The sequence below is a fragment of the Pyrus communis genome, chromosome 5 (assembly GCF_041283825.1).
Source record: "Pyrus communis isolate YQ-2024b chromosome 5, ASM4128382v1, whole genome shotgun sequence".
Classification (NCBI taxonomy): Eukaryota; Viridiplantae; Streptophyta; class Magnoliopsida; order Rosales; family Rosaceae; genus Pyrus; species Pyrus communis.
This window is the reverse complement of record NC_142569.1, coordinates 20,207,373-20,232,239: the sequence shown is the minus strand read 5'-3', so window position 1 is coordinate 20,232,239 and position 24,867 is coordinate 20,207,373. Positions and strand designations below refer to the sequence as shown.

Below are 24,867 nucleotides of genomic sequence, written 5' to 3'. Positions count from 1 at the left end.
CAACCATGTGCTGCAAATTTTTTTTACTTGTTAACAAATCCACAAGTATCTAAATTCTGCCTAATTTGCCATCGTGAAACCTTGCTGCCTAAACTCTCAAACTATCACAGAGTCGTCATATAATGTGTTGTGACAACAAAGCTAGGCAAATAGAGTTGTTTAATTGCCATTGCAATTTGGCTTTTTTTTTTTTTGGAATTGGTGTTGTTTGTTTCTCGGGAAACTTAGCTGGCTCATTGTTTGAAGCATGTGGGAATTTGGAGACGTTTTGTCTACCGACTATGTTGAGTACAAAGAAAAACATCAACTTCAAATAATTGAGCAATTTCAACCTCACTTCTTTTTTAATATAGGAAGTATCATACCACACATCTTTGAATGCATCCGTGGGAGTAACATATTTTGGTCGCCGTATCACGTGATGCAGCAACGTATTTTTTGTCACTGTATCAAACAGTATATCAAAATAGAGCTAGTAGGTCCAATAAATGTATCCGTGGGAGTTCAAACTCAAGTTGGGGTCTCAAACCTTTGATTACTTTCTACTAGACCAACCCCTTAGGTTAATTTTAACTTGGTTTGAAAAACAAATACTTGTCAATTATCTTCAAATGTGCGTCATCAAAAATTACTTTTGAAAGGCTGCTTAGATAATGAAATTTTGATTAGGTATTCTACATATTTATAAAACCTTGATCTCAATTGCTCGGAAAAACGAACGTACATTCTAATGCTTTCTAATGATATGTTTACTTCCCGAGAACGAAAATGCAAAAAATGTAGCATGTATCAGATAAATGCTTTGCTTACTAATGCACTACGACTGATCAAACAAGGGTTTCTCAAGTTGAAACCATTCACAATTTTGACAACGTATCATTTTTTTATAGAAGTGATAGAATTTCATTACCACAAATAACTAATTACAGACCAATTAGAAGGGTGTCAGATGGGTACATATGCTCCAGTGATCAATTTCTTGATCTGGAGGAAATTAGCACAAAATGAAAATAATTTAAAATTCCTAATGGCCACCCCCACAAACCACACCAAGAAATTAATGGTTCTTATTATAAAATTTATACGATTAAAATACGTTATTTATAAATGGAAGAATGAGCTCAACAATTTTCTTTACATCACCTAATAACAAAGATTAGATAAGACAAGGGTCAGACTCAAAAACATTAAAAAAAAAAGAAGATAATTTATAACTGTTGATTAAATGCACACTTCACATGCATCAATGGTCAAAAACTGTCCGAGAATCAAGATCGCTTAGACGCCTGAGCGGTGCATGTTTGGGTTTACTTGTGCAAGGGTTAAAAAGTGCTTTTTGACAGTCAAAACACTACTAATTGTGTTTGGCACATAAATTTATAGTGTTTTTGGTTCTTGGAAGCGTTTTTTGAAAATACATATGTCAAATGTTTTTTCAAGGGCAATTGAATTTTCAACAAAAATTCACACATTTAAAACAAGTATCTTTTAACAAAAAACGCTTATAAATAAAATTTTCTTTTAAAATATACCCACTTCGCTTGATAAGTGGGTTTTTAAAATTTGAAACCGTGAACAGACTAATTTATTTCTGACACCTCAATGTAAATATATCATCGTATTAGAATAAAAAAATAAAAATTTATAGAGGTGGTGACCACCAGGTCCCCAACCGATCGCGACACAGCAGGACTCTCTAATATTCCTATTTCAACGCAATTCCGGTATTCTTTTCCAAATTCAATTCGCTGTCATTCTCTTCTGCTTCATCCAGCCTATCAAAATCCCCCCTCCCCCCTCCCCTCTTTTGTCCTATATAATACCCACCAACCCCAATTCTACCCATCACATTCCCTCTCAGACCTTTCGTCAACAATGAAACGACAATCCTCAAGATCTTCTGGGGCCATGGCCTCATTGCCCTGCATGGTCCTTCTCCTTCTCCTCCCCCTTGCCGCCGCCATGGACATGTCCATCGTCGACTACAACGAGAAGCATGGCATGCCCGCCTCGTCGGACCCAACCGAGACGGAGGTCAAGGCCCTCTACGAATCCTGGCTTGTCAAGCACGCCAAAAACTACAACGCCTTGGGGGAGAAGGAGCGGAGGTTCGACATTTTTAAGGATAATCTCAGGTTCATTGACGAGCACAATAAGCAGAGCCGGACTTACAAGATGGGTCTGAACCGGTTCGCCGATCTGACCAACGAGGAGTACAGGTCTGTTTACTTGGGTGCCAAGGTGGACCGGCGCCGGCGGTCCGGGCTTTCTGGGTTGAGGAAGAGCGACCGGTACGCGTTCCGGGCCGGCGATAAGTTGCCGGAGTCGGTCGATTGGAGAGCCGAGGGCGCTGTTCCTGCCGTGAAGGATCAGGGCCAATGCGGTGAGCTTTTGATTTTCGTTTTGTTGTTTTTATGTTGTGCATTTATTCGTTTTTTTGTTTTTTTGTTGGCGCTGTTTCTTTGGAGGTATTTTGTTTTCCGGGAAATATCAACATTGTTTTCCCGGAAATATCAACATTGTTTTCCTGGAAAATATCAATATGTTGGCCAAAGATCCTTAATTTATTTATTTTCTTCTGGATTTATGATATGTGTGAGGTTATGTTTGTTCTTCTGGAAGAAAAAGTTGGAAAGTGCTTTCTCCAAAAGATGGTTTTGTTATGTAAGTGATTGTAGCATGTTGAGTGTTGATATCTGAATTATTTGTCATGCATTGCGAATGTATTATCCGAGAGTTAGTTTTTCGTTTAGTTTTTCGTTTAGATATCTGTCTCCGCCATCCTTGTTTCATCTGCGGCTAGAAAATGTGTGAACGTGAATTTTGTCATGCCCTGCATACATATACTATTAGAGAGTTAAATGATCGGTCAATTTTTCATTTAGATATCTGCCTCGGACATCTTGTTCAATCCCCAGCTATAAAATATGCTGCTGCTGCTGCTGCATTTTGTTTCTTACTAATAATTTTATGTGCTTCGGATTGAAGGGAGTTGCTGGGCGTTCTCAACGGTTGGCGCAGTGGAAGGCATAAACAAGATTGTGACCGGTGAGCTGATCTCTTTATCAGAGCAAGAACTAGTGGATTGTGACAGATCATACAACCAGGGATGTAATGGAGGTCTAATGGACTATGCCTTCCAATTCATCATCACCAATGGCGGTATTGATACTGAAGCAGATTACCCTTACCATGCTCGAGATGGTTCATGTGATCCTAACAGGGTATGCATCCAATTCAACCTCTGCTGGCTATCGAGTACGTGCGACATTTTTTATCATTGTGATAATGTTTCTTTTTCTCTTGTGCAGAAAAATGCTCGGGTTGTGTCCATTGATGGGTATGAAGATGTTCCAGAAAATGATGAGAAGTCGTTGAAGAAGGCTGTGGCACACCAACCAGTTAGTGTTGCCATTGAAGCTGGTGGCAGGGAATTCCAACTCTACCAATCGGTAATGCTTCTATCTTATTCCAAATCATCTACATTATATTTGTAACTGTATGCATGTGTGGGAAATTGATAGAGTTCTCTTGCTAGACTGTTTGGCATGCTCTGTTGTTGAGCTGTGAATATTAATCATTTGATTTCAGAATCATGTTCGTCCTAATTTATAGTCTGACAACGTTGAAATTATCTGACCATTCAGGGTGTCTTCACTGGACGTTGTGGAACAGATCTAGACCATGGTGTGGTTGCTGTTGGTTATGGCACCGAAAATGGTGTAGACTACTGGATCGTGAGGAACTCATGGGGTCCCAATTGGGGCGAGGCTGGTTACATCAAGTTGGAACGTAATGTGGCTAGCATCAATACCGGCAAATGTGGTATTGCCATTGAGGCCTCATACCCTACTAAAAAGGGTCAAAACCCCCCAAGACCTCCCCCATCACCACCATCTCCTCCTCCTGTGAAGCCCCCTACCGTGTGCGATGAGTACTACTCATGCCCCATGGGAACTACATGCTGCTGCGCCTATGAGTATGGCAACTACTGCTTTGGATGGGGATGCTGCCCTCTAGAGTCTGCAACCTGCTGTGATGACCATTACAGCTGCTGCCCTCACGAGTACCCCGTATGCGACCTTGATGCGGGAACTTGCCGATTGGTAATGAATCATACTCCCATCTCTCTTTCCACTTTAATTTTTCTACGTTGATCCTTTTCGTTTTTGCTGACAATGTGTTCATTGAAACAGAGCAAAGACAATCCATTGAGCGTGAAAGCGCTAAAGCGAACTCCTGCTAGAAGCAGCCGGCGTTTCCGCTTCCCAAGTGCTTGAGGATCCAAACAGTCAAATTGGGTGTTCAAGGAAGAAAGTGAACCGAGTTTGCTCCCAAGAAAATATGCATATGTCGCAAGGAAGAAATGGTTTCGTGTTCATTGTAATAGATTTATAGATATTTTTACTTGGAATTCAATTCTTTTTTTCAGTACTTTGGATGATTGTTGTATATAAATTATGGAACCAAGTCAAAACAAATGGGAAACTAAGCTCTTATTTAATCTCAGAACGAGTCGGTTGCTTGTTGCTGCTCTCTATAATCCATTAATTTCACTAGTGTGGGATTGTTGTGTTTTTTTAATAAATTGTTTCTGCCTTGCTTTGAGAATAATCAGTAGCAAAATAAAGCAGTTGAAGTGCTGTGAGTATGAAAAGAAGTGTAAAAACATTGTCTGGAATGATAAATAATGTCATTATTTAAAATTAATGAGATTATAACAGAAATTAAAAATATTTTTAAAGGCACAACTCAACTTTTTATTAAAGTAGTTTTTAAAAACAACCTCCAAACTATTGTTAATTTGGAGGCTTTTGCTTTTAAAATAAACAGTATATTTTAATTTTATCAAACACTTTTTAAATGTTTAATTTTAAATTGAAGCGTGTTGAGAAAACGCAATAGCCTTAACTCTATTTTTTTTTTTTTTTTTGGAAGAACAATAGCCTTAACTCTTAAGTATGGCTTTTTAGTGGGCTGTTATCGTAGGGATTTTGAATGGGATTTTGAATGGGCTGTTATCGTAGGCATTTCATCCACCTTTTTGTAATTAACAATTTGATAGGAGCATATTTATGCGACTTTGTTAGCTTGTTTCTTTGCATTTAGTAAGTTAGTTTCTATTTATTATAGTGTTTTAAGCTATTTTCGTGTGTTTGTAGGTTTAAATGACAAAGTTGGCAAGAAAGTGCAATTTGATGCTATTTGGAGCAGTTTTGGGCTTGGAATGGATTGCACATGCATGGAGCAAGGTGGATGGACGAATTTGAAGATCAAGAGAGGCTAGGAATGTGATTAACATCTAAAAGAATTAAATTGAAGACTTGGAAGATAAGGAATTAGCTACAAAGAAGGAATATTATCCAAATTACCTTATCTTATCCAAACTTTATCTAACCTTATCTTATCTTATCCTATCCTAATCTTTTCCTACCTTAATTCCAGCTTCAAAGAGGACTCATTTTCACATTAAATCACCTAAATATCAGGTTCTAGAAGCCCTATTTTCGTGCCCTATGTTTATGTCACATGTAACCTTTCTAGAAGTTCTACAATCTGCCCCAAGGACCATTCATTGTCCTCCTTGGAATCTGATTGAAAGTGTCCTTGTTCTTTAGTGATTTGGAGTCCTAACTCCTCTCCTTTTCAGCCCAATTTTGTGCCTTCCCTTCACCCTATAAATACATGATGCCGGAACACTCATAAACCACCACCCTCTACCACAATTTCACACCACACCTCAAGAGCCTAAATTCACACAAATCTCCATTGTGCGCAGCGAGGAAGGAAAGAGGAGCCACCTAGAGTGTTTCTAGGTGTATTCTATCTTTGTTTTTAATGTTTAAGTTTAATTATCTTTGTTTTGCGAACATAAGGAGCCAAACTTGTTTGAGCTAGAGGAGACTTTGAAACCATGATTATATTTGCAATATGAATTGATTACTTTCAGTTGTAATTTCATAAATTGTGAATACAATTTACTTAATTGTTTGATTAAGAACTTATTCTTGTGTGTTGATTAAGAGGGCCTGCTTAGTTTACATGCATGAATTTGATGCTAGAATATAAGGGAGTTTCACCTAATCATTATGAACTTATATTCATAAGTAGTGGAGGTTGCTAGTCACAGTCGTGTTAAGTAAATTCCAGGCAGGAGTATCATGCTGTTCATAGTTACGAATGCATTATCAATGCTTATGATTTTCACAAAGCTTAATGATCTTTGATTGTATCTCTATTATGTTGTTCATGTAGGGAACTATTGAAGAATAATTTGGTTGACGATGCGTATTCCATCCAATTCAATAACTTTAGGAAAATATGAGGGTTAATTAGTGCTGTTCACGGTTAAGCTGGGGTGTTGAGGTTCATGGTTTATTGGAAAAGCAACTGGAAATCAATTTGTATGCAAGTGTGTCATGTGTGGAGAAGGACCCTCTAGCTAGCTTATCACCCATAGTTTTCCCTAATTTCGTCTAAAGTTATTTAAGTCTTTAAATCTGTTTGTTTTTACCTTAATTTCGTCCAAAATCCAATCCCCCTTTACTTGGTTGTGTCTTTTAGTTAGAATCTGTCCAAATTTATGTTTTTAAGTGTCCCCGGCCTAAAACGATCCCTACTTTCATATACTATAATCATAGGGTTTTAATTTGAGTGTTAGAATATTTCACATCACAATTAACCTACAAAGATTTCAAAGGGCATTTGTTTTATGGCCAACGCTCATACATTTAATTACCAACTAGCTATAGTGCATAGTCGGAGATTCAAATTTGGGACTTCTTTCAATATTGGACAAAGAAGTACCTACTAATGCATAAACGACAATACACAAAAAGGGAAAATACGGATAGTTCATGCTACATACAAAGTGTTGTACGGAAAACTTGGTATAATTAAAATACGTGAGCCTAAAAAAAGATACCATTTTTCAACAATACTTGTGCGTATCTTATTGGCATTTGTATCCACTGATTGATAACATTTGACTCCTTACATGAAAATAGCTATTCTTCAACATCATATTTTGATTGCTAAGGCTGCGATGCTGCGAACTTCAAAGACATACTTGTTGAAGGAGACTCAAAGCTTATCATCAATATTATCAATGGTTGGTGTTCTCTTTCCTAGAGGTTGAAGACTATTATTGGAGACATAATATTTTTGGCTCAAAGATATTATTCAATTTATTGCCAACATGTCTACGTATAGACAAACTTCCTCGCAGATGTTATTACTGATTTAGGACATTCTATTAATGGGCTTCACTTATGCAACCAGTTTATTCTCCCCTCTCTTTTTCTTCCAAAGATAAGAATTTCATTATAAATTGAAAGGTTTACATCAGAAGCCAAAGTATTGAACAACCACTTTAACTCAAAACAATCCCAAACATAAAGGTCCCCCTCACATAAGGCGAAAGAGGCCCCTAGATGTGCTACCGTATTATAGATACAAGGAACAAAAATAAAATCCACTGACCTTAGCCACTGCTTCACATATTGGATATCAAGAAGAAGAGCTTGAATTTCAACATTTGGTTGAACCTTGCCATTAATCATATCCACAAGATCCTTTAGAATTTGATTCAATATGAACTACATCAAATTCCATATCAACCCAAGCCAACAACGGCGCCCTCACTGCTTTCGCCTCCGCTGTAACATCTCACATCATCCAGGGGTGAGGATCCTGTAAGCCTTATATGTATATTCCCATCTCTACCTAGCACGAGGCCTTTTGGGAGCTCACTAGCTTCGGGTTCCATCGGAACTCCGAAGTTAAGCGAGTTCTCGCGAGAGCAATCCCATGATGGGTGACCTACTGGGAAGTTCTCGTGTGAGTTTCCAAAAACAAAACCATGAGGGCGTGGTTGGGGCCCAAAGCGGACAATATCGTGCTACGGTGGAGTCGAACCTGGAATGTGGTGGGGGCTCGGGCCGAGATGTGACATCCGCCATTAAACTAAAAGCACATGGGAAATTAATATGCTTTTATATTTGATGTATTTGGTGTTATAATGGGGTATTTAGACTCTGATGTTCCTCCCCTATTTTATTCTTATTTAAAAATAAAAAAAACAACGTGACATCTCACGGGACAAAAGTCATAATTAGAATCCATTGCCATGATGCATAGTTATTTTGTGATTTATACAAATGACTAAACGGTATCCAAATTAGATAGATTTTTCTAAAAATAATCGTTAGCTGATAATAAAGAGAACGAACAATTTTTGTTATAAAATTTGTACAATAAAAATAGCATGCTTTCATCGAAGAATGAAGAGATCATTTGCATATAAGAAGTCAAAAACCATGATCAGAATAAAAAAGAGAAATTGAATTCTGATTACAGAGTACTTCAATGTTTACTAAATATTGGGAAATAAAATAAAAAATTAGTGGAACCCACACAAATTTTGGAATTCAATTCCTCATTTGGGAGAAATTGAACTTCGTAGATATAAATGGTACTGGAAAAACTGCCCCCGCTCTACTATGGGTTTTGAAACCGCAATCCACAACAGATATGATTCATTTCTACAAAAAGATGCACAAAATATGGATAACAACACCTAGCAATGAATCATACTTAAAAGGCAACAACAACACAATCACATTATCAATTACATCAATCTAGAAAATACACTTTTTACTTTAGCAAATCCCACAAAACCACAAATCAACATAGCTATCTCCAAATAATTCAAAAACTAAATAGATAACTGAACCAATTTGGTAAAATAAGTATTTCAGTTTGCATTTACATTCTATTTACTTTATATCAACAATCCGTGTGCAACCAAAAGGACGGATTTCAAAGTTTCAGTTAATGAAAGTTGTGATCTCAAAATATAATGTCTTTGCATAAAAAACATAAATAGCATGCAATTTACATATATTTTATGTGTGCATGCAACATGACAAAATAGACGACTTGCAAGCTCTACTATAGCCTCAAGGATTGCAATAAAAAAACAACCTAAACAATTTAAGAGGTTCTTATGGTGCCTGCAATAGGTGACTTTAAAAGTGGAATGCCAAGAAAAAATACATGTATCTAATACTCTTCACCGAACAAACTCTTAAATGCTGAAACGTTTGTCCCAAGGCGAAAAAAGCTAAACGGAGTTGAACTTTTTCAGATCTTCTTCTTCATTGTCCGATTACCCATACCTATAATTAAAGTGTTCTTGTTTGCCTGGGATTTGTGATTAAAATCGGCAAAGCACCTCTTTATTATTTTATTTTTTTGGTGTAAAACCAAGAAAATAAAAGCTAACAAATCAAGAGACAAAGCCATTCCAATTCCAAAAGAAACCTACAATACAGACAAGATGGAGGAGGAGAAACAACCAGAGTTGGGCAGGAAGCATCACCGGAGATAATCGTAAATTTCCTGCAGATCTTTCTAGAAAATAAGAAGGACCAAGACTCGAGTATATCCGTACAACGAAGGAGAGACCATTGAATGTCCCAAACAACTATACGATACTCAAATGAAACAGATCAGCTTTTCCCCCTCTTTTTTTCAGTGACAAAGAAGACGTTCATCGGAAAGCAAAGTAGATGGCTGACTTGACAACATACGGAACTGAAAGGTTATTCACAAACGTGTTAACTCTGTTTATTTTTACGTTTTCGAAGTGACGTTTCAGCATTTAAGAGAATGAAGTAAATAAAAAATAAAAATAAATAAATTCAGTTGTCAAATAACCATTGGCTCGGAACACCAACTGGCAGAGTCCATCCAAAAGAAAAAGAAAATGCTGGTGCACACCTCCTTTCATTGGGACAGGGCTAGTGTCATGATTAAAATCTCATGACAGAATTACAAGTCACAGAAATAATCCTGGACATCCATGAGTTTGTTTATGAACTAAATAGGTTTTAAAATTAAATTTTAATTACCCAACCTAGAAAATTTAAAACGCGAAAGCCACATCTTTTACTTGACAATCTAGGCAATGTATGTCATATAACGTAGATATTGCCCAATTGCTAGAACTTCATAAGTAGTACTCCAATAAATTGGTGAGAACTCTTAGCTTTGAGATATTTAGGCATTACATATAGGGGTGGGCATGGTTCGATCCGACCCAGCTCCACCCTCGAATTGGAATCAGAACTGGAAAATACTAACAGTTCCGTTTGGTGTGGTTCCGCTTAAATTTACTACCAAAATCGTATGGTTCAGTTTACGCTAGTTTCGGTTCGGTTTATGCCGGTTTATAGTTCTAACCAAAATTATATATATATTGTTTAATCTTCTACTTCCAATACCAAACACATATTTGAACCACAAATTTAAGCAAATTTGAGTTTCCACTACTAGATTTACGATATTTGTGATAGAAAGTTAGAAAGTTTATATATAAATATAAATCAAAAGATAGAAAGCCTCAAATCAAGACCAAAGTGCACATCCTAAAACGAAATTAAAGAGTACATAATGCATAAAGATAAATGAGGAAAGAATAGAGGAGAGAGAGGGATAAAAATTGCAATGTGAATCCACGGCCATAGTTAAATGGATGAGGTGAGGTAATTACCAAGGGTTTGACTTTTGGGCTTGAGAATTTTTTATATAGATGTTTAGTTTGGGCTTAGAATTTTTTATAAACCCCAGTGAGAAAAAGCTAGAAAGATAACTTTATACTACCTCACATGTGAGTGGCAAACTTGCAATTAATATAAGTTTGGTTCCACTCACCCTTATGGCCGGCCTTGACTTTGTTATTGGGCTAATTGCCCTTTTTTTTTAGTTGTCATACAACTTAAATATAATGGGTCTTGTGGACCAAAAACACTTTTGGGCCCCCGAGACCCGAAACTAAATTGAAAGCCCAATACGAACCTTTCGTGTAATTAATTAACTAATTAATTAATCTTGACGATCAATTGTGAATTGAAACTACATTTCAATTCTCCCTTTGATGAAGATTAGTGTTTGTTGATCTTCAGGGCTTCCACAAACCATGAGTGACACCTAGCAATATGTCATGGCTACCCAAGCTAAGTAGAAGTGGTTGGAGAACCTATCTAGTGACAATTACAATGTAATAGGGTCCTTCTCTAATACAGTACTCTTAATAACATTGTTTGAGTGATAGTTTGTTTCATGTTTACTATCCAATGTGATACCCAAGCTAAGTAGAAGTGGTTGGAGAACTTATCCAGTTACAATTACAATGTAATAGGGTCATTCTCTAATACAATACTCTTAATAACATTGTTTGAGTGATATTTTGTTTTATGTTTACTATCCAATGTGATGTTACTCTATATGATTCTATTGAATATGATTTGGAACAAACTTCCTAAGTCATATTCATATGCTTTGGCCAACGACTCCCGAATCATATGTCAGAGTATTCTCCCTCTACCATGGAAGGTTAGAGATCCCTTGTTGTGCATTCATATGCCTACATGACTAGATAGCTTGACCCCAACAATGTCGTGGACACTCTCGATGGAATGCCTTTGACATGATTAAAGATCAAAGACCTAACCATTAGACATCTATGATGTATCAGATCAAAGGACTACTTTGCATATTGTAACTTACGATTTCTTACATGACATGTATGTTCGAACTCTCTTTGATTGCAGTCCAGTGTACTTGATTACCCTTTGAGTATCTATGCGTTTGTCTTAGTGTCTAACACTAAATGACTTGAGACTAGTCATACTCACGCTTGAGTTAACATAACACATACTAACCTTAGCGGATTGTCAATGCCCAATTGGCAATCATATGGCTAGGAACGTTTTAGGAATGAACATAAGAGAAAGGTCTCATTAATCTAACTTACTTAGATCACTTCTTTCTTAGATTAAATACATTCCTTGGATTCCCTTAGTGCTTAAACACATAATAAAATAAATAGTGATTAATAATAAGATTTACCCTTCATTAAACATATAATAGTTTAACACAATAAGTATACCAAAAGCTATTACATCAAATGAGTGGCTTTGTGGGCATACTTCCAACAATCTCCCACTTGCACTTAAAGCCACCTTCCCATGTATCTAATACCCATCTTTTCCATATAGCGGTCAAGTGGGAATTGAGACATTGGCTTCATCAGTGGATCTACTACTTTATCGACTGAGGCAACCTTGAGGATGTTGACTTTCCCTTCGACAACATATCTTCTAATGATATTGAAACATCTGTCAAAATGCTTGTTCTTTTGATGAGCCCTAGGTTCCTTGGCTTGAGCTATCACCCCATTATTATCACCTTTCAAAGTTACTGGTGATGTAATGGTTGGAACCACTCCAAGTTCAGTAGTGTGCTTCTTAATCCAGAATGATTATTTGCTGGCTTCAGCTGCATCGACATATTCAGCCTCCATCGTGGAATCAGCAATTTCATCTTGTTTCTTGCTTTTCCAGCTGACAGCCCCACCATTTAGACTGAACACATATCTGGAGTTGGTCATCGACGTCAGATTGGAAATCTGCATTTGTATAGGCTTCCACTCGCAACTCTGTCGCTTCTCCATAAACAAGGAACATGTCATTAGTTCTTCTTAAGTACTTAAGGATCGTCTTGACAGCTGCCCAATGTTCTGATCCTGGGTTAAATTGATATCGACTAGTAATGCTCACATCATATGTGATATCAGGCCTTGTGCATATCATGTCATACATGAGACTTCCTATGGCAGAAGCATAAGGAATCCTACTCATCTGCCATATCTCTTCAAGAGCTTTCAGTCCCATGGATTTAGAAAGGTGAATTCCATGTCTCACAGGAAGAAAACATTTCTTCGATTGTTTCATTTGGAACCTACTTAGCACATTATCTCTGTTCACAAATTGGGATAATCCAATTAATTTTCTAGATCTATCACGATAGAGCTTTATCCCCAATACATAAGATGCATCTTCCAAATCTTTCATATGGAAGGTTTTGGACAACCATACTTTTACAGAAGAAAGTACTGCAGTGTTATTCTTGAATAGTAATATGTCATCTACATATAACACTAGGAATACAACAGCATCCCTAACAACCTTTTGATAAACACAATTGTCGTCTTCGTTTTGAGTAAAACCAAACGATTTGATTTCAGTCTCAAAACGAATATTCCAACTCCTAGAGGCTTGCTTAAGTCCATAAATGGACCTCTTAAGCTTGCATACCTTAGTCTTTTCAGACTTGGACATGAAACCTTTGGGTTGAGTCATATAGAGCTCTTCCTCTAGGTAGCCATTCAGAAAGGTCGTCTTCACGTCCATTAAATCACTAGATGATAATCTCAGGGATATTCAAACACTAATCTTCATCAAAATGAATCATTAACATCCAGTGAATCATTATCACCAGTGATTGAATATCCCTGACAGGAAGATTAGTGTTTCAATTCATGGGTAAATTGAAACACTAATCATTAACATCCTATCGAGTGAATCATTATCATCGATGATTGAATATCCTTGAGATTATCGTTGTAACAAGTTGCTGGGAAAGTTGGAATTGGGAAAAAGGTTTGAGTTCATGTCCATCAAATTACTTTAGACTACCACCCGAGTCGAGTCCGCACTCAACCATCTCGACTTGCCACCACAGAATCAAGTTAGGTACTTACAAGTATTCTTGCATCTAGGCTACGCATTCACTCCAATTATATTATACCTTAGATTTGTTGGACTTGTTTTGACCTTTAAATTTGTAGGTGTTCACTTAGCCTTCTCGGCATAGTTGTTCGCTAAATTCAAGAGAAATTTTCAATGAATTAGCTTGCTTAGGTGTTGTGAATCACATTCTTCTGGCTCTCGGTGTATCATCACTTTTGTACCTCATCGTGATGCGTGTTTCACTTCTAAGTTTTGTGAAGTTTTCATGAAGGTCTTGAGTACTAAGTTGGTTGTCCTATATCGCATTGTTTTTTATTTGTAGACTGTTGGACAGTCTTGAATGAACTATCTAGATCTTGAATGACGTATTGCGTTCTTTTGATTTGTGGTTTTTGAATGATTAGATTTTGCACCGATCTCTTTTATAGTAGTTACTACAATAATTTTATTTTCAGTTTGTGTATGGCACTATTTGATACTTGGTATGATACATCCTATTAGTAGCATTGGTTAGACAGTAGAGTTTTGTGATTTGGTCTTCGAATGTTTGATTTCATGATTTGAGAAACTGTGTGCTTGTGTTGTTGTGGACTTGGGATTGGAAATTGGTATGTTTGCACCCTTAGGAAATTACTACTTGCTTATCGAGACAACAATGTGTTGTCAATATCGCGGGCGGCCAACCGTAATATCGATGACTTATTCGTTGGGTTTGTTAAGCAAGTGGGCAAGTAGACTCGTTTACGATAATTGTTACTATTTAGTTATTGTTGGGGCTCGACCTAAAGACACATCTGTTCTCGGAGTACGTGACGTTTCAAATACTTGGGCAAGACCCACTTCCATTTTCGGTTTTAATTCTCAGTACGAGTATTTTGTTTTACCTTATATTAGTTATATATATTGTCTTTTTTTGACGTTACAAATGTTCGGTTGAGTCTTTGCCACTTTCAGTTTTAAGTTTAGTACTAATTTTCGATAACTATGTTAGAACATATATATTTTAACGCTATCTTACTACGTACATATTTTTTACCATACATTATTATACAATTTCGACTTTATATCTTTATAAAGTGTATTTTTACTATTATGCTGATGGGGGAAGAAAGTAAGAGCTTGGAGGCATTAAAAAGGATTTTGCAACCTGCTTATGACGGTGTGGCATATTCTCTTTGATGCAACCACTTTGACTTGATTTCTTCTTTATACATATATTCTTTCCTATCTTCGATTATTTATGTATAGTACGTTATTCCAATTTTCTGGACGAAATTTTTTTAATGAGGGTAGATTGTAACAACTCGTCCCGGTTTTGGCTAATTGAAAGGGTAATTTGGTAATTTCACTTAGGTTGTGGAATATTTGTTTGAATTATTACTTTTTGGTATGAAATGGTGTGCCCAAGAGGGCCCACCCTTCATTTTGTCCCCCAGCCCAAATCCCTCACCTCCCTTATTTTTCTTTCTTCCCTCCCTTCCCCGTTAAGAACTCTCGGACCTCTCTCTCTATTCTCTGTGCGCTCTCCCTCTCCTCTTTGAAAACAACACACATATATACACACCCATACATACTTACATGAATGCACCAAGTCTCCATCTCCGCGGAGGAAGGAAAATCCTCAACAGATACCAGCCTTTGAACCCATAACCTTGTGGAACAACGCCTTCCTCCTTTGGCGAACCCTCGATCATGGTAAGCTCCTAGAACCTCTTTGATCATGTTTATGAGTGATTTTGAGACGCCTTTGAGTAGTGTTTTGTGGTTTTTGGATGAAGAACACCTCGAGAAGACCTTCCCTACTTTTCAGCGGGAATCTATGGGTTTCAGAGTGTTTTTTGGCCAACTTCGGCCACCTTACATCTTGAAATTGGTACAAATCTCTTCCTTGTTCCTTGGGCTTCAATTTGCTATATTGCATAACTTATTTTAGTTAGGTTTGGGGGTTAAATGGAGCTTGGAAAGCTCTGACTTCCTTCGTCGTCAAGCTTGGGCAACCCGGCCTGAAAATGAGTCAAAACTCGATCCACAACCTTTGTTTGGCCCAAATGGTTGGGCCATGGAACTGGCCCAACTATCCAGCCCAACCAAGAAATAACCCAAGCCCAAAACCCAACTGGGAACCAGGGCCAATTGCCTAGGCCCAACCTTGTGGCCCAAAACCCTCGGCCCAACTCGAATTCGGCCCAGACCCAATCGGATCCTAAACCCTGGCCAGCGTGTTAGTGGCGCATGGGCGCCTGTCTTGGCCGGTGTGTGGAGAACACATGCCTCCACCGAAGGTATTGTGTTCTCCGCCGTCATCCACGGCGACGTCATCGACTTTTCTGGTGACCCAAAATGGAGCGTGGTGGCGTGTGGTTGTTAGGGCTACCACCCTGTGGCGGCGCGTGGGGGTACCCAAGGTCTCCCCTCTTGTTTTTCAACGTCTTGAATTCATTTATGACGTCTGTTTCCCGAAATTCAATCGTTATGATAGAATTTTATTAATTGGTACCTTTATGTGCTTAGGTGCAATTGTTTATGGCGTTTCCATCCTATCTAGTTTGCATGGCTCTTCAACGGCGAAGTATCTGTGAGTAGACCCATTCTAAAATGCATATTTTACTATTAGAAATGCATACATGAAAAGCATGATTCAATGGTTACGTTTTATGAAACGTTTATGAGTAAATTAGATTTACACTTTATGAGATAGCATACTTTACTGAGAATATTTTGGAATACCATACTTTATCGACTTTACGTTCCTTGTGGTATATATGATTGATGAATATATACACACTTGTGAATGTGGTTTTACGATATGACGTTTTAGCTACTGAACTCCGATTAAGATAGTTATATATATATATATATATTAGAAATATTATGTTTATGTTTATGTACTTATTTAGTAGGTTTTCAAATGATATCTATATATGGCTTCGGTGGGTGATGTTGGGGCCTACGGGTCGATTGATATTTATATTGGCTTCGGCGGGGCATTTGGTTGATGCCTATAAGCCGGAGATATAAGATTGGTTTCGGCCGGTGTTTGGTTGGTGCCTACAGGCGGAAGATATTTATATTGGTTTCGGCTGGGCATTTGTAGATAGCTTCGGTCGAGAGATGTTGTGCCTTTAGGCAAATGAAGATATATGTGTATATATATATATATATATATATATATGCCTTTTGCTACTATTGGCTTCGACTGGGCATTTGTAGATAGCTTGGGCCGGAAGATATTTATATTGGCTTTGGTCGGGAGATGTTGTGCCTTTAGGAGAAGGAATATATATGTTTATATATATATGTCTTTTGCTACTACTACTAAGCACATTATATACGATATATGTTTTCGGCCGGAAGATTAACTGTTTTATTACTACTTATATATCAACTTGATCCACTCATATTTTGTTTTGCGCCCCCTCAGGACTTAGATTCGAGGCGTACAATCTCGGCGTCAAGGCACTCCTGCATCGGCATCTTCGAGTCCTCTCGGTGTAGGACCCATCTCTTTGTTCATTCAATTTTATATTATTCATTTTTAGTGCTTAAGATTAGTTGTATGCTCTGAAAAAGTTCCATAATTGCATAATCATTGTATTTAAATTTATAAGTATTGTCTATATTTATTATTTCTCATGCATCCTAATATGGCTTAGTCACATTCGGGTATCGGCCATCACGTGTCTACCTTGATGTTTGGAGAATATCAAGGTTGGACGTGTAAAAAATGGCCCATATATGTCAATTTCCCTTATATAATTAGTATTTTTGTACAAGGTATTTCAGTAATCATATTAATTCTCATTCTGATTCAAGTGAATTAGTAAACAATTTATATAGAATTTTTACTATTTCTACTCCAATTTCAAAAAGTTTAGATAAACAACTTTACCAATAATCTGATTTTGTCTCTTTCTCAATTCAACTCTCCCTCAATTCAATTATTTTCATTTTAATTACGAATTTAAAGCAAGAGAAACAATGAAAATACAAAAACGCAACGCTCATCCTACCGTTTAATTCCCTTAGAGATGACGATCTAACCGAAGATCCTCATCCATATCAGACAGTCAAACCCAGATCACCACCGTCGATCACGTTGACCCAAACCCAAAGCACGTGAAAATGATACAACGCAAAGACCTTGCAAACCCTCCTGATTACCAACATCCTCTCCCCCCCTGTCTCTCTCTCCCTCCCTCCCAAACCCTAGACAGGCTATGAGTTCACTGGTGTGAGATCCTCGACGCTTCTAAATTCTCGGGGCTGTTCATCTCGGTGAGATTGGATCCTATTCGTCGATCTCAGTTTCCTTTAATTTCTCAATTATCTCCCGTTTTCTTGTTCTTAGTTAGTATTTTGAATTTATTTCATTTTTTTTTGCGATTCAGTTTGTCTCTCTGTATTTTTGTTGCCGAGTTTGTGATCTTTCAGTTTTAATTATCCGAAAGAATCTGATTGTTTGGTAATTTAAATATACGAAATAATCTGAAATTGCAATAAATTTAGGAATTTCTGTGCTTGAATTGACAACATTGTCTATGAGGGATGATAAGCTGAAGTTTATTTTGATTCGGTTTAAGTTTTCGAAGGGCGATGGTGTTAGACTGTGATTGTACCTAGCAATGGAGCAATGGTTCTTATTTGAAGAATAATAGGCTTGGGTTTTGGCGGTTGGTTTGGGGAGGGCAATAACTCTTGGAAATGTAGCAGCTATGAAGCGGTTGTTTAAATTTGGGGAGAACCCTGTAAGATTTGATATTTGTTATCGTTTTTTTTTTCTTTTCTTCTTCTTCTAATTGCAATCCCTTTTTGTTTCTGACATAGATTTATTTTATAGTTAAGATATTTTTACATCTTCAGAGCAACTAGGGTCGTGTCTTTTTTCTTCTTGTGGTCTTTCTTGTCATATGAATTTGTGGAGTGATAGTTGAATGGTGGATCATCAGTACGATGGTATTACATAGTAGCGGTTCAACTTTATGCTACTGTAACTGATCGACAATCCATTTTGCTTTTTCTCCTGTTGTATCCCATGGACAGAATAGGAATGACTAGAAATTGAGGACAGAAAACACAAAATCATTAGCATGTGCTGGTTTTTCCATATATACTATTGGTTGAAAGAAAAGTTCCATGCTTTATATTCATTCTTTTGTCTTTTAATAATTCTTATGTCTGTATTTGAAGTTGTTATTGCAATTTCAGCTACAGAAGGTATCTTGTATGTTGGGTTTGTGAACTATTTTCAATCTCCCATTCTCCATCGCGATCTCTGGGGTAATAGGATGGATGCAGAACCTGCTGACTCCTCACCTGCACCTCCAGTTAAAGCTCCTGAATCACAACCTCCTCCTGCCACAGACTCTGGATCAGATTCTCATGATGCACCAACCAAGCAATCTTCTGGCTTGTCATCATGGGCCAAAAATCTGAAACTTCCTCAGCCATTGGCACCAACGCAGGACAGCTCTCAGTCTGGGAATGGTGGACAATCGAGTTTTTCACGCTTTACTAGTGGGTTAGGATTGCGTTTGTCTCCAAAAGCTCCACCGTCAGATGATATTTCAAATGAAAGTCCAACAACTCTGCAACCTGGTTTTATTGGAACAATTACGAAGGGGATAGTTGACTCTTCTAAGAGTGCAGTGAAAGCTGTTCAGGTTAAAGCCAGGCATGTTGTCTCTCAAAACAAACGTAGATACCAGGTTGGTCTCCTGTGTTGTTGATTTCTTGCTGCTGTCGTCTTCTTTAATTATATCTTCTTACAGTCAAGTGGAGGGGTCATACACTGCTTTACTTTTGCTTCCTCTCCCTGTGGTTTCTATCATTCCTAAACAGGACATCTCCACTTGATATGGTTTTTTTAATCATTTGTAGAACCTCAAGTTTCTGCGTTTTATACAGGAAGGAGGATTTGATCTGGACATGACTTATATTACAGAGAATATAATTGCCATGGGATTCCCTGCTGGTGATATGAGTTCTGGTTTTTTCGGATATGTTGAGGTTAGCAAGTTATATACCTTAACGTATCCTATTTCTTTGTATCACCAAAACTCAGTTTAGTTAATTATGTAATGCAGGGGTTCTACAGAAATCATATGGAAGAAGTGATTAAGTTCTTTGAAACTCATCATAAGGTAATAATACATTTTGGTTGATGGTATATACATTTTTATTTGGATAGCATTATTAAAATCCTCTTAGTGGTTAATGTTCGTTGAGTATTCCACTTATTGCCTCATGGCGATCCCATGATAACATTTCTAAGTATATTTGGGCACTTAATAAATCTCTCTCTCTCTCTCTCTCACTCTCTCTCTCTCTCTCTCTCTCTCTCTCTCTCTCTCTCCCCCCATCTCCTGCTCTCCCTCCCTCCTTTCTTAAAAGGCTCTTCATCTGCCTACCTCAAAGTGGGTGCTTCTCTTGAGCATTTAGTATCCTTTTACTAAGGATAATCACGCAGTCTCCAATTAGTATTGTTTTTTTTATTTATATGGATTACCTACCTGAAAATTTTGAGAGATGGAGATATATTTTTGGTGTGTAAAACAGTTTTGAGCTAAATTCACCTTTTGTTTTACTTACTTTTTCCAATGAGAATCTCATGATCTTGTTGCTTCGTGGTAATATAAATTTTAATCACTCAACACTTAGGCAGACATGCACAGCCAAAGCATAGTGTGTTATTACTGACTGGAACTGCTTTGAGTTATTTCATATGGTTTAAACAGACGTTAGATACTCTTTCCATAACTTTCTCATGGAGTGGCTACATTGCACCCTTTCTTGATTTACTTTGTTGTTTAAAGAAATGTTCGAGTATCTTACCCTGGAATATGTGCAGGACAAGTACAAAGTATATAACCTTTGTTCTGAAAGGCTTTATGACGCGTCATTATTTGAAGGAAAGGTGAGTCATGATTTGTCACTTATGGTTGTGTTAATGACGTTTATTTAAACCATTCTAATTAGTGATCTGCACTGTGACAGCCCGGACTTTCAAGCATGGCTAGTTCATTATTGTGCTTGAAAAATCATTGCATGTAACTAGAACTCTCCCCAGTACCCTGTCGTTGAGAAAACGTTAGATCCTCCATAGGAAAAACAATTTAACAACAATTCAGTTTGAATTAATGATTTTACTATACAATCAATCTATTTTCCAATTTGTTGAGAGAATGAAATCATTTATTCAGAGGTTAATCATAGGAAACAGTATCTTTTCCTGGGCTGCTCGAGATATTTTACATCTGATATACAATGTACTATTTGGATCTTAGTGCATAATCATATTAATAATAAATGTATTGTGCTGAGGGAAATAAATTTTGATGGTATTGGAATATTGAGAACATAGGCTAGGTTTGTAGAATCCCCATAAAGTTACCTTGATTTTTGATGAATCCATTTTGTTCACAAGATTCAAGAACAAAACCATAGGTTAAGTTCTATGGAGGCTAGAAAAAACAGAAGTGACCAGTCCTTTATGGTTAGGTTACAACTCAATTTTCTTATGGAACTCCACATTTATGTTATAGTCTTACAGATCTGTTATAGAAGTTTTAAAGTTTTTGGCATCAATTTTGCCTACTTTTTTTGCAATAAAACGCAAGGAATGTTGCGTTGTTACTTCATCAAATATAACCTTTCCATTGAAATAAAATAAAATTAAAGGCTAAACTAAACTAATTGCATGGGCTGTTTCGGCAATTGTAATCGTCCTTATAGTGGTTTTCCTACAGTTTTCTATATTTGATTTATCATTTTGTCTGCAGGTGGCTAGTTTCCCATTTGATGACCATAACTGTCCGCCAATTCATCTAATAACATTATTTTGTCGAAGTGCTTATGCATGGCTGAAAGAGGATATTGAGAATGTTGTGGTTGTGCATTGCAAGGCCGGAATGGCAAGAACAGGACTGATGATTTCCAGTCTTCTCCTATACTTAAAAGTAAGTTTCTTCATAGTATTTTTTTTGGAAGATGTGAAGACGAATCTCTTGCAAAAATGAGTTAGCGTATCAGTATCTTATTGTATATTGCTTAGTTCTTATTTTAGACTTATTCTCCGTCTCTCCAGTTCTTTCCGACCGCTGAGGAGTCTATTGACTACTACAACCAGAAACGATGCTTTGATGGAAAAGGGCTTGTTCTGCCGAGTCAGATTGTTAGTAGTATTTGCTATATTGTCTTCGAGTACTACATATTCTTGGCATCTCACTCGTCTTTCTAACATCATCTTGTTTGGCTAATTCTTTTTATTTTTTTTTTTTTCCAGAGGTACGTTAAATATTTTGAACGTATCTTAACATACTTCAACGGTGAAAACCCACCTGGGCGCAGGTATACTTCTGGCTCTATATCCCTGTTGTAGTATATTTTATATTACTCATTGACACTGAGAATTTTTTTGCATCATATGCAGCTGCATGCTTAGGGGATTTCGGCTTCATAGGTGCCCATACTGGATCAGGCCCACCATTACTGTATCTGATCATACTGGTGTGTTGGAGCATCCTTGCTCTTGTCTGTTTGCAACCTTCACTTTCCTATGCTGTCTAAGGATGATTCTTTCCAAACCCAAAATACATCTGTTATAATTACCTTTGTCTGCTTAGGGTTATCTGCTATAGAAATCTCTCGCTGCACTAGTTCTTTATTTGTAATTGTTGAATCTTAAAAGATGTCTTAACTCAACACCAGCAGATTCTTAACCTTTTTTTCCTTACTAAATAGTAAATAATATACCTCAAAACTATGAAAATTTTATTATATGAATGTTGGATGTTTGAGAAAAAAAAAGAAAAAAGAAAAAGAGAGTAAAAGAACCAAATAATCTATGAGCTCATAGCCCTATTCAGAGCTGGCTTGGAGCTGAGCTCAACGTTTATCTATGATGCAAATTGGAAGCATGTGTATCCATTTTGATTGTGTTGAACTATGTCGTACTGATGCCTGCAGAAACTCATAAAAGCTTGAAAAGCATGTTAAATAGAGTTTTAAGTCTGCATAGTTTGAATATCGTGCTTATTGGCTTATTATCATTGCTGATAGTTTTGCTTTGAAACTTCCTCAGGTGTTCTCTTCTCCACAAAAGAACATCCTAGAACAAAAGGTCTTTCGGTAGGTTTTTCTCTTGATAACTGTTAGATACAAGTTTCATCCATGGTTCTGTCTTAATTCCGTTTGTTATTTTCAGCTTTCTTCTGTCATTTTTCTAATTTGGGTTTTGGATATACATTATATCTACAGCCAGAAGATTATTGGTTTTCTGCTCCAAAGAAGGGTGTAATGGTCTTTGCCCTGCCAGGGGAACTTGGTTTGACAGAGTTGGTTGGGGACTTCAAAGTCCATTTTCATGATCGTCAAGGAGATTTTTACTGGTTTGGAATCTTCCTTCCCATTCGTTTATGCTTTGTGACTTGGAACTGATTCTTTTATGTTTTAATATTGTTATTGTTATTTTTACTTCCAGCTGGCTGAACACAACAATGACGGAAAATAGAAAAGTTTTAACCAACAATGATCTCGATGGGTTTGACAAGGTATATCTTTTGTTACTATGCAATTTTATTTCCATGTAATTCTTTGCACTTACAAAATGCAAAACCTTGGAAACTCATCATTGTTGGCCCAGAACTTGGTTTGAATTCAGGATCATTGAACATATATGCATTGTATTTGCTTTACAATATGCCTCAGAACCTGGATAAACTAATAGATGCCGGGGTGGGTTTTAAGGTTGGTTTAGATCAGAAGTTTTAATGTGAAAAAAGTGCCTTGGGGAAGTTTTTCTATTCATTATATATTGAAGATAAACAAGATCTTTTGGCTGAACAAAAGCTATTACACATTAAGAATGGTGTACACTCGTTTTATTGTTTCTGTACTTTTGGCGCTTATCATCTCACTCCTCGTGATGGATTGAGAGAAATAGCTGGGAGCTTTCAAATAGTCGAGATGATATCTCGAAGTGACTCATAGGACTCAGTCTGCTTGTCCTTATTCTTTGAAAAATTCCATTTTCTATGCTTGGTACAGAGGCACACGTATCACCCACATTCTCTCATAAATTATTATTTACTAAAAACCACTGGTTAACTTATCCTTTATTTTTTATTTATTTTTATTATCAATATTTGGTTAACTTGTCTGTAATGGTGGGCTTCTGCAGAGAAAACTTCCTTCCCCAGGGTTTCAGGTTGAGGTGGTTTTAGTGGATTATAGCGGCAATGTTCCTACAACACCTAATACTGAAACTTCTGCTAAGAAACCAGATGAAAGCTCAGGTACCAAACCTTCCTCGGATGAGGGGGGTGCAGCTGCTGCTCCACAAGAAAGTAAAAGCCCCGGAAGTCAAGACAAGGATGATGTGTTCTCAGATAGTGAGGCAGAGGAAGGTGGCTCTGCTAAGAGCCGGCAAGCAGAAGCAACTTCTCCACCCACAGGTGTACCCGTGGCCAGTACCAGCACCAGTTCCGAGTCTGATACCAAACCAGATCAAATTTCAAGTTTAACAAATGCGACTAAGCAAGTTTCTATTGGAAACACGGACTCCAAACAGGCGGCTGCTGCTAGTGAGCCTAAAAGTTCTGTTAGTGGTGGAAATGCGCCAGGCATTGAGGCTTCGAGCACAGAAAGTGAATTTAAGGCAATGGCTGCTGATGCCTCCGTTTTCTCGTTTGGAGATGACGAGGACTCTGAAAGTGAGTAAACAAGGGGGGTGCGCCTCGGGCTGGGAAAATCTGTACATAATATGGTTTGCAAGCATTTTTAAGTCCACCAGTTGCTGATACTAGGTTATGTTCCGTTCCGTTTGTAGTTGAAAGTACGTTTCTGGTAAGTGGATTAAGAAAGCAAAAGGTTTCTTTGAAGATGCGAATAATTGACATCGAACTGTGATGGGGATTTGTTGGAATTCATTTTATTGTTTGTAAAGGAAGAGATAAGAAAACCTGTAAAATATCATTTCGTGCTTTCTGGCGTATACTTTCGGTTTCAAGGTTTTACCAATCCATTTGATATATATTCAGGCCTGGTTTAGGAACAAGGGTTGGATTATCTTTAGTAAACTAACGAGTAGGATAATTTACACTAAATTCATCTAAACTATGACGAGGGGATTTAAACACGGGACATCAGATGCAAAGGTAAATATTCTTAAGCAATTGAGTTACAGTTGACTTGAGCTATTATTGGATTATTCGCTGAATTCCAATTATGTCGAAGGTTGAAATAGATGTTATTTTTTCAATTTTGTTCAAGTTGA

General features: G+C 37.2%; 3 protein-coding genes across 5 annotated transcripts; 2 read left to right on the top strand and 1 right to left on the bottom strand.

The window, feature by feature from the left end:
* The first annotated feature begins 1,593 nt into the window (after positions 1-1,593).
* Positions 1,594-4,504, top strand: LOC137726299 (cysteine proteinase mucunain). The gene is made up of 5 exons (XM_068465209.2): positions 1,594-2,383; positions 2,989-3,224; positions 3,312-3,452; positions 3,648-4,106; positions 4,197-4,504. Exons 1-5 carry the CDS (start codon positions 1,876-1,878, stop codon positions 4,278-4,280), a joined length of 1,428 nt encoding a protein of 475 aa, XP_068321310.2. The 5' UTR covers positions 1,594-1,875; the 3' UTR covers positions 4,281-4,504.
* Positions 4,505-12,325: 7,821 nt separating this feature from the next.
* On the bottom strand, positions 12,326-12,737 carry LOC148696957 (secreted RxLR effector protein 161-like). The gene is made up of 2 exons (XM_088693410.1): positions 12,624-12,737; positions 12,326-12,508 (listed from the first exon to the last, which is right to left on the bottom strand). The coding sequence occupies exons 1-2, from the start codon at positions 12,735-12,737 to the stop codon at positions 12,326-12,328; spliced, it is 297 nt and encodes a 98-aa protein (XP_088549536.1).
* Positions 12,738-17,619: 4,882 nt separating this feature from the next.
* Positions 17,620-24,585, top strand: PEN2 (PTEN 2). Of its 3 annotated transcripts, none has more exons than XM_068464051.2 (13): positions 17,620-17,870; positions 18,801-19,300; positions 19,500-19,601; positions 19,679-19,735; positions 20,443-20,508; positions 21,374-21,550; positions 21,679-21,765; positions 21,877-21,941; positions 22,024-22,100; positions 22,675-22,721; positions 22,851-22,981; positions 23,074-23,143; positions 23,773-24,585. In XM_068464051.2, the coding sequence occupies exons 2-13, from the start codon at positions 18,881-18,883 to the stop codon at positions 24,310-24,312; spliced, it is 1,839 nt and encodes a 612-aa protein (XP_068320152.2). In that variant the 5' UTR covers positions 17,620-17,870; positions 18,801-18,880; the 3' UTR covers positions 24,313-24,585. The 3 variants fall into 3 exon arrangements, with proteins under 3 accessions (XP_068320152.2, XP_068320153.2, XP_088550854.1); XM_068464052.2 differs by having other exon boundaries at positions 17,741-17,870; positions 18,783-19,300; XM_088694728.1 differs by lacking the exon at positions 17,620-17,870 and adding an exon at positions 18,102-18,340.
* The last annotated feature ends 282 nt before the right edge of the window (positions 24,586-24,867 follow it).

Coding starts and splice junctions, on each gene's coding strand:
- LOC137726299 (XM_068465209.2), top strand. CDS start 1,876: ATGAAACGACAATCCTCAAGATCTTCTGGGGCCATGGCCTCATTGCCC. Junction 2,384..2,988: donor GAAGGATCAGGGCCAATGCG/GTGAGCTTTTGA, acceptor TTCGGATTGAAG/GGAGTTGCTGGGCGTTCTCA. Junction 3,225..3,311: donor GTTCATGTGATCCTAACAGG/GTATGCATCCAA, acceptor TCTCTTGTGCAG/AAAAATGCTCGGGTTGTGTC.
- LOC148696957 (XM_088693410.1), bottom strand. CDS start 12,737: ATGGGACTGAAAGCTCTTGAAGAGATATGGCAGATGAGTAGGATTCCT. Junction 12,509..12,623: donor GGCCTGATATCACATATGAT/GTGAGCATTACT, acceptor TTTATGGAGAAG/CGACAGAGTTGCGAGTGGAA.
- PEN2 (XM_068464051.2), top strand. CDS start 18,881: ATGGATGCAGAACCTGCTGACTCCTCACCTGCACCTCCAGTTAAAGCT. Junction 19,602..19,678: donor GTTTTTTCGGATATGTTGAG/GTTAGCAAGTTA, acceptor TATGTAATGCAG/GGGTTCTACAGAAATCATAT. Junction 23,144..23,772: donor ATCTCGATGGGTTTGACAAG/GTATATCTTTTG, acceptor GGGCTTCTGCAG/AGAAAACTTCCTTCCCCAGG.